This window comes from Calonectris borealis, chromosome 3, assembly GCF_964195595.1.
Source record: "Calonectris borealis chromosome 3, bCalBor7.hap1.2, whole genome shotgun sequence".
In the NCBI taxonomy this organism is placed as follows: domain Eukaryota; kingdom Metazoa; phylum Chordata; class Aves; order Procellariiformes; family Procellariidae; genus Calonectris; species Calonectris borealis.
The window spans coordinates 92,603,744-92,615,927 of record NC_134314.1 but is presented as its reverse complement, the minus strand read 5'-3'; the positions used below and the strand labels follow the sequence as shown (position 1 = coordinate 92,615,927).

The 12,184-nt window shown below is 39.7% G+C and overlaps 1 protein-coding gene across 1 annotated transcript in view; it reads right to left on the bottom strand.

Annotated features, from left to right (window-relative positions):
* TTC27 (tetratricopeptide repeat domain 27) overlaps nucleotides 1-11,708 on the bottom strand; it is a 138,252-nt gene extending 126,544 nt beyond the window's left edge. Inside the window, exons 1-3 of the mRNA XM_075146694.1 lie at nucleotides 11,565-11,708; nucleotides 8,353-8,530; nucleotides 2,313-2,442 (exon numbers count right to left, since the gene is read on the bottom strand). Coding sequence (XP_075002795.1) covers nucleotides 2,313-2,442; nucleotides 8,353-8,530; nucleotides 11,565-11,652 — 396 coding nt within the window. The 5' untranslated portion in view covers nucleotides 11,653-11,708. The remainder of the gene's footprint in view (nucleotides 1-2,312; nucleotides 2,443-8,352; nucleotides 8,531-11,564) is intronic.
* Between the last annotated feature and the right edge of the window lie 476 nt (nucleotides 11,709-12,184).

Here is a 12,184-nt window from a genome sequence, read left to right as displayed (position 1 = left end):
ATGAAGACATAATTTTTTAACCTTGACATGGGAAAAGATCATTTTAGTCTGAAAACCTGAAAAATGGAAGGTCTATTTAAAACGGGATTGTGTCAGTCTTGATGACAGAATATGGAAGATTACAACAGATGCAGAAAATTACAGCTATTTTTTTAATCCACTTCTCCTAAATATCTGTGTATGCAAGAGAAGAATTAATGGAAGCACAAAAATGTCAGTTTATCAAGATGTTCATTTTTACAGAGTGTTTATATATTAACAATCCTTGGAAAGAAAAGTAAGTACATAAAGATAATTCAAAACATACAAAAGCTTTCGAATTAAGACGTTTAATAAGAAGAGAACTGGATATTATATATTAGCACATAAACGTTTAGTGCTCTTGGAAAAAAAACCCACTAGCATTTCAGAAGAAGATAATATATACAGCAGTAATATAAATAAAGGTAAAATTCTTCTGCCCGAATGTATAAATAGCTAAATCTTGCAGCAATATCAAAGTCTGATACAGTACTCATTAGAAATCAAGTATGCTCAAGTCTGTTTTCCTTTATAATCGCTTGCCAATTTAGTTTCTGGAATACCACCCCTGCGTAAGCAAACATCTTTCAATGCGTTACACTCACAGCCACAGCAGAAACATAACAGAAACTAAACAGGAGGTATATATTCCCTTATTCAACAGGCAATTAGTATCTCATTCTTCCATTAAGACAGACAATAAATGGGATGGTTAATAGAAATCATGAACATTGTGTTTTACATGTCTGTGAACTCTGTCAGTGACAGCAGTTCTATGACTATCATCTTGGGCTGCAGCCTCTGTGTTAGACTGCAGCCTGCGCAGATACACTAACACAGAATATTAGAGTTCTTCAGTAAACATAATTATAAGAATATTTTAATACTATAATCTTAAAGATTATAAACAAATTGTAAGGAGAATGGAAGAAATGAGTTTGTATTTCTGATTTTTTTTATTATATATAAAGGCAAATTGAACTTTTACCCTCAGAAATAGCATACTTAATTTCTGCTAACTCATTTCGCACCCTAGAAGGTTTAGTACACTTGGTTTCCACTGTTACTTATTTAGTCATCAGAAGATGAGATTTGAATTTCTAGTATCAGAAATCGAGCAAAAAATAAGCCTATATACACACCATGTCAGCTCTAAAAGATAAACCAAACTGATAAACATCTATTTAAAAAAAAGGGGGAGATACTGTATCTGAATTAGTTATTTAGAAATACAACCTTGCAAACAAAACCTAGGGCAGGACTTCATGAATTATAGAATTCTTGCAAAAACATGACACAATAATGCAACACAGATCTGATGGTTTTATGTGAAACTTTTCATATACTCAAACTTCCCCTCATTCCACAGTTCACAGCATTCACATTGCTCGTGGTCTGTACCTTATTCACAGTGAAATTCTAAATTCAAATTCATGTGTAGATTTAGCATTAGCAGAGACTAGTGATATGTACTTCCCTGACACGCTGCAGTAATCAGTATTTTACCGTAGCTTTAATTCCAAGAGAAAAATTAGTGCTCAAGAACCTGTGCTGAACCACAGGTGCAGGAGAGACACAAGATGGAGCATGGTACTGCCATGAGAAACAATATATGCATCTCACTAAAAAGAGGTTATGGTGTTGATTATTTATTTACATAAAAAGATGCCAAAGTAAATAAAACTGACAGTCCTCAGTTTCATCTCCTACATTCCCCTCCTCTTCCAAAAGCTCTATTTGACTTAGCATTTTTGTACTAATACTACAACAACTCAGTTGGCATCATCCATGAGCCTAACAGGATACTGAGCATCCGAATCTACTGTTCTCTTATTATCTGCCAGATATTCTGCTATTTGCAAGATATGCAGCTTCTACCTTACCCTAAGGAGGGAAAATTTCTAAGCCATTTATAAATACCTTTCTTTGATCCAGCTAAGAACATATCCCAAAACAAATAAATAAAAAGTTTATTGACTGCAAATGCCCTTTGAGTAAATGCTCCCACATAATAAACATATCTTCCCCATCCAAAACCAGCATCTCCAGCAGGAAATCTCTTAAGTAGATAAACAAAGTAACTACTTTTAGGACACTGCTTATCAAACCGATATAGCTGAAGATGCTTGCAATAGCAGCCAGCAGGACCAATGATCAAGGCAGTTCATTCTAGCACTGCGCCTCACAGATGGCACATCTATGAGTTACGGTTCTCTGACACATGTATGCGTTACAGTTATTTGCGAAAAGCAGCGACAATAAAAGGACAGCTTATTAAAATCCACATATACCTCACAGAATTTCTGTAACAATGCAGGTGGCAAAAAGTCCTGAAGCTTTAATTGAAGACGAGGTCCAGTCCAATTGCTTTGAACAAAGAGCTGCAAACTGCCCACACCAAGTAGAAACATCAGCCTCTGCCTGTAATTATAGGTAAGAAAAGCAATTAGCAACATACTACATTTTTAATTAAGACTACAAGATCTGACTAGTTCTTGTACTAATTCAAAACCCTCAGCCTTAAAAAAAAAAAAACAACCACTCTCTTGTTAGGAAAATACAATGAATGTAGTATTCAAGAATTCACATGGGGAACAAAAAGGCTTGGAAATACGTTTGTTTATAATGGTCGTAATTAATGACAAACATTTTGGAAGCAGAGTTAGTTCATATGTTTCAAAATTCAAGGCTGTATCAGAGATCAGGAGATTAGCATAGATGCAGATTACCCCATATTTGCCTATTGCACGGTGGTTATATTTTCTTATGATACATTTAATCCTCAGCATTTTCAGAGAAAAGATACTGCATTAGCGTATGCTCCAAAATAGCATGTTTATTTTTGTTCTGACATAGCTGTTTATTTTCACTCCCTCTGGTAATAAAACAATTAAATGGACATCAAAAAAGTTCAAAATTGTCACATCCAAGTTGGTTCAGACACTTTGGCCGCAAATGTTATCCCATTCAGTCAAGCATTTTATTTTAAATCATAATATTTTATTTAAAGATGGAATTATGAGACTTTGTTTCATTCCTAAAACTAAATATGGTAAAAATTTTCCTTATTTACAAGACTAAGCTCATCTAACATCATTATGATATTATTTCTTTATGCACCTTATCGTGGTTTAACCCCAGCCAGCAAATAAACCCCACGCAGCCGCTCGCTTCCCCCCCCCCGGTGGGATGGGGGAGAGAATCGGGAGGGCACAAGTAGGAAAGCAGGCGATGCACAATGCAACTGCTCACTGACAGCCGACCGCGCTTCACGAAAGGGGGCGAGCCCCCCCCATACACCTGGTTTTTATACTGAGCATGATGTCACATGGTATAGAATACCCCACTGGCCAGCTGGGTCCACCACCCCGGCTGTGCTCTACCCTCCCGGTGCAAGCATCACCCAGCAACAGCCAAAGCATCAATGGGCCATCAACGCTCCTTTCACACTAAACCCAAAACACAGCATACCCCCCAAGCTACTGGGAAGAAAGTTAACTCTGTCCCAGCCGGAACCAGGACAACCTACAGTAACAAATAATCCATGTGGTCTGCAGAAGGCAGGGCACAATCCTTCAGAACTTAATGTTCAATTTAACAGGTGTATAATTTTAGGAGATTTACATAAAGTTCTGGTTTGTTTTATGATTCCTTAATGACTTAGAACCTTACTATGTTAAAATCAGTCATGTGCCAACAAGGTCCCTGTCACATATATAACATGCCTCCTGCCTACAAAAAGTTAACATTTTAATTGTGCTGGTTTGATATAAAAATTGGTAAGTTAAGGAGCATAACTGAATTGGAAAAACCTAGGTGGCTTTTGGGTTTTTTTGTTTTGTTTTTTTTTGGTTTTGGGGTTTTTTCCCCCCCCCCTCTTAAAACAGGGACTTAAAGATGCAAGAGTCCTCGAAATGGAAACAAAAGGATAAAGTGTTATCCAACCCCTAAAAAACGAAAGTCAAATAGAAAAGCCACACACAAACAAGCAGCTGGTGGGCAAGAATGTGACAAAAGATGTAGAACAATGAGAAAATAGGGGTGGGGAACGCTTGATTGAAGAAAAAAAAAAATGAACAGAGCCTTCAGGAGAGTTAGAGAACAGGACTAGTGTAAAGAGTTCTTGTCGAACAAGACAAGATAACATTTACTAGCTGTCATTATTCAGCCAGTAACTATCCACCAGCAAATATTATTCAAGTACATATCTAAGACTACCATTAAACTTCCAAATAACTCAAGAACACAAAGCACTAACAATTACTGTACACTAAATTATTACCATTACACACAAAACAACTGCAGGCATACATTTTCTAATTATTTTCCCATGATAAATTATGCTTCAAAACTTCTGAAAGGAAAGATAACATACAGAATAATCAACCATCTCTGCACTGTGATTTGACAGATGCACTTCAGTCTTTCGAAGACTCATTTTCATTATTTTGTCATTTACACTATTATTTCTACTAATAATTTTGTATTTATTTATTTTAACTTTACTGACATCTATCTATCTGGGAGGCAAACTTGCTTGAAGTCTTGACACGGTTATATCCACACAGAAGGCCTCTGAAACAGCTGATAACCAATCTCATTACTTTGGCTGGGATACTGTCTTTCCACTGGCTAATTTGTCATCACCAATTGATTTTTTCCCCCATTTTCAGATCCATGACCAACTTCCAGTCTCCTTATCACTCATTCTGTATCAGAAAGTCAATTCCAAGCTCTAATCCCTGCAAATGCTAGCCCCCCTTGCCTATCCCCTAATTTTTTTTCCCAGAAAAAAATTAATTCTGTCTCCCTGACTGCCCTTCACATTTACAATGCAGACCTGCAAATGCTCACCTCCCAAAGGCTGCCTGAAAAGCAACAGCTGCAAATGTCCCACTTACTATGGTGACCTACATAGTTTAATTTATTTCTTTTATTTCCTTAGACATACGTCTGTATCCATTTATCTTGTTCTTCCTTTCTCTATGTGAATGGGAGTTTTGCTGCCTTTTTTTTTTTAAATGCTGTTTACACCAGGTCCAGCAGGATTGTGATCCATGATGTCAAATCAGATTCTTATATATACGCTCCACTGTAATATTCATACTGCTATACCTAATCTTGCTCAAATTCAAAATAAAGAATAAAAGAACATTTGTATTTGAAAAAAATAATGGATTTGCATATAACACTAGAATTTACAAAAAAAATATAAAAGTAAGAAAATACTCAATAGCCAGGCTATACTTAAGATGCGATTAGGTTACAGGTTTTGGGAGTGCTTCTTTTCTTTTTAGTGAAGTCAGAAATTACAGAAGAGAAGTCAAAGCAAAATTAGAAACTGAAATAGTTATTTTTTTCAATTCATATGCATCAAAGCAAGCTGCAGAAACAGCAAGAATTTCTTCATTTTTGTTTTATATATAGCACACCAGTTAACCAATCATCAGGTGCCCCAAGAGAAATACCAGAAATACCATTCAGCATTCAAGTTGGGAAATCATAACAAGCTTTATTGTATGTATTTGTTTTGGAAAGTTAGGTATTCATTTATATGTTGAATAAGGTAAAAGTAGTAAACACAAAAACAAGTGTTAGTGTTCATTTCCTTGTTCCTTTAGGTTTTGGAATCAAACATAATAAGAGACCTTCAAGCTCTTCTGAAACAAGGTGTCTGAAAATATTCTCTTTTTTTGTGTCCTGCACACTATTTCCTTCCAGTGTTTAGAATCAAACTGTATATCAGGCAGTGAATGCACCTCCTTCACATGGAGCTCAGAAAAAAATAAAAAGGCATTCCCCCTGCACACGGTTAACACATATACTATTGCTTCATCCTTTGCAATTTGCTGATTTAAAATACAACTATGAAGCTATGTTTTCTGTAGAAAATGACTGTTAACCATTGAAATGAGTAGCAATAGCAGGAAAAGAAATAATAAAAAATAATCTCCTATTCAATAAGCAAGGAATGCTTTAAGACTTCATTTTTAATGCCATAAAGATTCAAAGTGCCATAGCGAAAAAATGTCTGGGGCAGGGGAAGGAGGGAAGCAGTTAAAATGATAGAAAAAGTGGCAGCAAATTTTAAAATACTGTTAAATATTTTCCTTACAGAACCATAGATTTGAAAGTGGAAAAAGTTACAGGCTATGTCCAAAGAAATTATCAAGCCCGTCTACCAGAAGTCACAAGAAAACCAGTGTCTTACTGATTTTTCTGAGCTAGAACTTAGCTGCACTTCTTTGAATCACTCAGCAGAAAAAGAAAATGACATATTCATCATAAAAATAAAATAGACAAAAACATTTTCACCACAGGCAATAGAAGGTCCGAGTGCAAAAGTTGCAATAATTCCTTCCATAAGGCAGTCACAGGGCATAGGGCCTGCAGGTAGGAAAAATAACTATGTAACACATTTTAACCTAGAAAGCCATTGGAGAAAAACAAACACAGCACAGATTTAGGTGCTATAAGCAGTGCCTACCTAAAGTAGGAAATGCTCTGTCTTTCAGTAGAAATTTTTCTGTCAAGAGAAAGTCACAACTTACTTCCTTCAACACTAATATCATTCAAAGCTTCTTATATTCTTACCAATGGAGCTTGAAAAATTCACTTGACTGCTAGAAACAGAAAATGTTTCTGGCAGATACTGATATATTTTGAAGACTACACACTTTCATTTTGAATAAAACTCCAAGCTGTAATTTTGGGCAGAAAACCTTCTGTATTGTTCTGAAAGGCTAAATATTGCAGATCTGCCTCCATATCTTCTGGCAATGGGGCTTCTAATGCTGCCTAGAGTTGCAGAGGGAACAAGAAAAACCTCAAAAACCAAAGAGCTGGAGTATGAGCACCTGAGGAACAAATTGCTTTGCTGTCTGCAGTAGGACAGCAGCAGCAGGGTCCTCTAAATGGTATATAGGCCAATAAAAGCTCACAGGGGGAGCAGAAGAAGAGGACACATCACCATGACAGGATATGTATAAAGTATTACTAAGTGCATGATATATATTATGATTATCTTTAAGAAGTTGAATGGTTCATAAGGGCAGCAACACATATTTCAAGCAGCAGCACACATTTCAAGCAATGTTTACGATCAGGATTGGGTCTGTTTCAAGCCCTGACTGATCTTTCTTTCCTTGCTGCATTATTCAGAATAAACTATTGCAAGATGACAGAATCTAGCAATACTGAAAAATTTCTCTAGACTACGTTACCATCTAAACTCCAGCTAATACTTAACAGCAACAGCACAACAAAGAAAGAAAGGGGAAAAAAAAAGAAAAAAACAGAGACAAAACCACATGGGAACAACCCCTGAACATTCCAACTCAGAAAACACAAGCACATAGTATTGTGTACCACACTAGAAGATAAGCTTTTGACACACAATGATCACTAACAAATCTCAGCTCAATACTTTAGAGATGACAACTATTTTCTCTCTGGTATTTTAGCAAAAACTCTTGTTTTTATGTCTGTCATACCAAAACACAGGCATTTGTACTCAGCCTGTACACTTATTGGCAATACATTACCTTCCTCATACTTTCTTTTTACCTTTATGTTCTCTTAACTTTCGCTCTTCTTTCGGCAAAACTTTTTCCCACCCTCACCTTTTAAAATAAACAAATACATATACACACATACACACACACACACATATATATACAGTTTTCTGCTTCTACTATCCCTAGTGTGATAGATTTCAGTCTGTTCATTATTTACGTAGCAAACTGCAAACACTAAAGTCAGACTCATTAACAGCAAGAATTAGCATATGCAGCACAATTAGAAAGAATCTATCAGAGAAAGTCTTGTGAAGAAAATAATTAATCAATGAATAGCATCCATGAGTAATACCTTACTCATTTTACATTAAGAAGAGTAGAACAAACTTACGACGAATCAGACTTAGACATACAGGCATTGCTCAGACAGTAACATTACATGGTACTTCAAGTAGTCACATAAATGTAATGCAATGTTTCAGAGAGAAAACTGTTAATAAATTGTTTGATGATACATGGCAACATGAATTTACATTTGTTGACTTCTTTATACCAGCAGCTTCAGAGCTAATCACTGTAAATAAAGCTAGTGTTTTCAACAAACCCTCATGTCACAATACTCTCCAGTGAAAGAAACAATGATAACAAATAGATGCCCTAGAGGAGTGGGGGGAACAACCCGAGAAATCTGTTTTTCCGTGAGAACAAGAATTTTGGAGGCCCTATGTCACATATTATAAAATAAAAAAATGCCTTTTGTAAAAATCAAACATAGCCTCTATTAATCTTCCATATAATAAACAATAATTTCCACCTTTCCAAGTTATCAACCTCTGCAGAACAGTCCAGGTATGCCAGGATCTGTTTCTCCAAGTAACTGTCAATGTTCTCCTCTGTCACAGAAGATGCACTGAAAACATTCTGGATGGCTGAATTTGAAAATATTGCCTCGTATTTCCCATCAAAAATCAATTGCAATAACGATCCACTTTCTGAGAAAAAAAAAAAGAAAGAAAGAAATCAGTGTCAACTTTGAAATAACTTCATCTTACAAGAGCTATTCAAATCAAAACATATACCACTCCCCTTTCAAGGAATGAATCTTCATTTACAGTGCAGGAAAAGTGCAATTGCACTGAAACTACAGAACAGCAGTAGCAGACATCACTTTATTCAAAACAAATTTTACAGAACTTGTATTAATGTTACAGTGAAATACAAACTGCCAGATGAATGTGAAACACAAACTTGCACTGAAATTTCAGGGAAAATACGTGAATGGCCTTTCAAATATGTACACTACAGTTATTGAAGACAACTTCAATTATCACAAGAGGGTTTTCTTCCTCCAAAACATTTTACATGAGTGTATTATAGTAAAATCCTATAGATAAGACAATACTTTCACAGACTAGAGAACCCTTTTAGGGGAAACATGACAAATAAAAATGGTTCAATACTTGCAAGACTTCAGTGAATAAATTCTCATGTAAAACTGCAGAAACTACTCAGTTCTTCCTTTAAATGCTTAGAATATTCATAAAGTATGGGCAATATGACTTTATCTTCATAAAAGGATTATTTTCCTATGGTAAGTTTACTATCTCAATGAGAAGTCTCCACAGAGAGTCAGATTCTTAGGAGTAACTACTAAGGTGGATTTGGTTCCGTGAATGTTTCTCCACTGAACCCTTTCAAGACAAACAGAAGTCATGAAGTGCTATACATTTAATTTCTTAGAAGCTTCAAACACACAAAGTTCTCGACCCAGGCTACAACTTTGTTCACAGAAGGTATCTTCCCTTTTTTCTTCAAATATGCTACAGTGCAATCAATCCAGCAGTTGTTAGAACAACTTCACCATGTTAAAACCTTCCATTCTTGAGCAAAATCAGTACCTATCTACACTGCAGCTGTGGCTACAACTCATGTAGATGTACTAACCAGTTTTAAACTAGCTGATGCAGATGCTGGTAATGGTGCAGCTGAGGAAATGCAGAGGTCTGCACAGGATAGGTGCCTTAATATTAATTCATTATTCCAGTTGAGATTGCAGCTCCCGTGCACTCAGTGTTAACCATAGCTACACTAGTATTAGTACCCAAGGTAGCCAATTTAATGTTAGCTCAGGTATAGATCCACACAAGCAGCAGCTGTGCAAGGAAGCAAATGAAATACCAACCCCATGCTCATCCAGCTAAAACAAGTATTCTAAATCTCAGATATATGGGAAGATCAAGTACAGAACCAACTTCAACAGCAGCAACAGATGACTTGGTAGGAATGGGTGATAGATACACATTCATCCTAGTATCTCTGGACCAGGCTGTCGACCACAATTTACTTTCGTTCTTTACAACAACGATCAACCAAATGATGTAAGAGATCATTTGTGCCAGATAATTTAAAAAACACTTTAAGCTGTACGTGGAAGGGCATATGCAAAAGAATCGTACTGGTTCTGCAGCCCTGCTGACATCATACTCTCACAGAGGACAGAAATAACAAGAAACTTTCTCCAATCTATGCTTTGAGGAGACTTTCTTTCACCAAATGACAACTAATTTATAGTGGATTATAGTTGCCCAGACAGGCAATGCTGTAGTTTGCAGAATAACTATTGGCTTTGAGGACACTAATGAAGAATATTCAGGTTTTCTCTTTCCAGTAACACCATAACATAACTGTACACAAATAAAATCTGCTTTTGATTTTGTGTTTAGTTTCTTACAAGACACGATACAAATTCAAGGTCACAATCTTTAAACTTAGTTTCAGGATCAATAGGAAGTGCCCACATAAGTGACGACTAAGAATCACCACAAACCCCACCATTTTCTATCTCTACTGCAAGATACCTTTCTTCAACAACAGTCTTCCCCACATCATGTAGTAGCACACACTACACACTACTACTACTAAAAAAATAAGCCAAAACTAAAAAAACAAACAAACAAAGAAGAAAAACAACAAAACACACCACAAACAGCAAACACAACTCTCAGTGAAAAGATAGACAGATCTGACAGATGTCAGTCACATTACCTAACATTCCTGGACAGTACAATGATTAAGGTTAAATAAGAAGTAACATAAGGAAATAAAGCTGAGTAGCTCTGTAACATAAGGAAATAAAGCCACGTAGCTCTGTACAGTTCTTTTCCAAAACTCCATAAGTGCTTGGGTAAGGATAAATGAGTCTTTCAATAGGCTACAACCCCTAAATGTTTTAAACAGCATGGCACATGACTTGAGCACAACTGTACTTCTAGCCTGTCGGAAACATGGAAGTGCCTCTTCATGACAAATGTTACACTTTAAAAGCTGCTGCGTTCCCCTGCAGGAAAGCTGGGTCAGTAACAACCTAATCAAGTCCCCTCTAGAGACTATTTTCCATTGTTCCCTCAAGCAACTATGACTAAATAACTAATAAAATCAGTACAAGAACAGGTAGTTCCTGCCAGAGTTTTTCTCCTCATGTTTTCCTACAAAAGCGAGTTTCATATCACTGCCAATTTCAAACAGACAGGTAGTCTTTCACCCGAGGGTCACTGGGCAGTCGAAGGAAGCACCGTGATTAAAAGCCTGCGGAGTGCCGACATGAAGTGGGCGGTGGGGCGCCTGCCGGCCACCGGCCGCAGGGCAGGGACTGCTGCAGCCGCAGCCTCTCCACCTGAAGCCCTGCCCGACCGGCAAGCAGCGGCCGAGAAACCCTGAGGAGAGCCCCGGCGCGGCGGCCGCGCCTCTCGCCTCAGCCCTGCCGGCACTGCCGCTCGCGCTCCTCCAAGCTGACGAGCCCAGCGGGCCTCCCCCGCCCCGCACCGCCGGCAAGAGCCCCCCGGAGCCCGTCAAGGGGCAGAAACGGCGGGAGAAGGGAACACGACCGCCCCCGGAGCGGGCGCGGGTGGAGGCAGCCGCCAGCCCCGGCCCCGCCTCGGCCTGGGGCCGGCGAAGACGTTGCTGGCTCCGGGTACCCACAACAACGGCCGGGCACCCTCCCCCCGCCGGGGCGGGACCTCCCCTCACCTGCCGCCGCGACTTCACTCTGCTTCCACTCCAGGGACTCCGCCGCGCTGAGGAAGCCCCTCAGCAGGGAGCGCTCCAGGGCCAGCATGGTCCCGCCGTCCCCGCCCCGCTCCCCACCACTGCCGCCTACGACCGCTCGCGACCCCTGCGCTGACACGCGCTGCCAGCGTCCCCTCAACCCATGTGCAGGAACCGGCCGCAGGGAGCCGCCATGACACCGCCGCCGAGCACGCCGGGAGGAGGCGGTGCCGCGCAGGCGCAGCAACAGCAGCCCGACTGCACACCTGTCAGAGCGGGGGAGGCGGGAGGAGGCGCGTGTGCGCTTCGGGAGCTGGGGGTTGGAACGGGGGTGAGGGAGCGCGCCCCAGGCGCAGCCTGTAGCCGCGTGCCTCAGCACCAGCCCACGTGCGCGGGGCGGGGGATGGGGCGGGGTCTGTGTGTGCGTGGGGAGCTCCCCGCCCCGCCCCCGCCCGCGCGGGGTCGTGGCCGGCAGCGGCGGGGCGGGGCGGGCAGAGCCGGGGTGTTTCCCTTCCCCCGCGGGAGCTGACGCTGAGCCCGAAGCCATCGTTTGCGAGGCGAGACATAGGCACGCGTACACGTACACATGTATATGGCCTCTG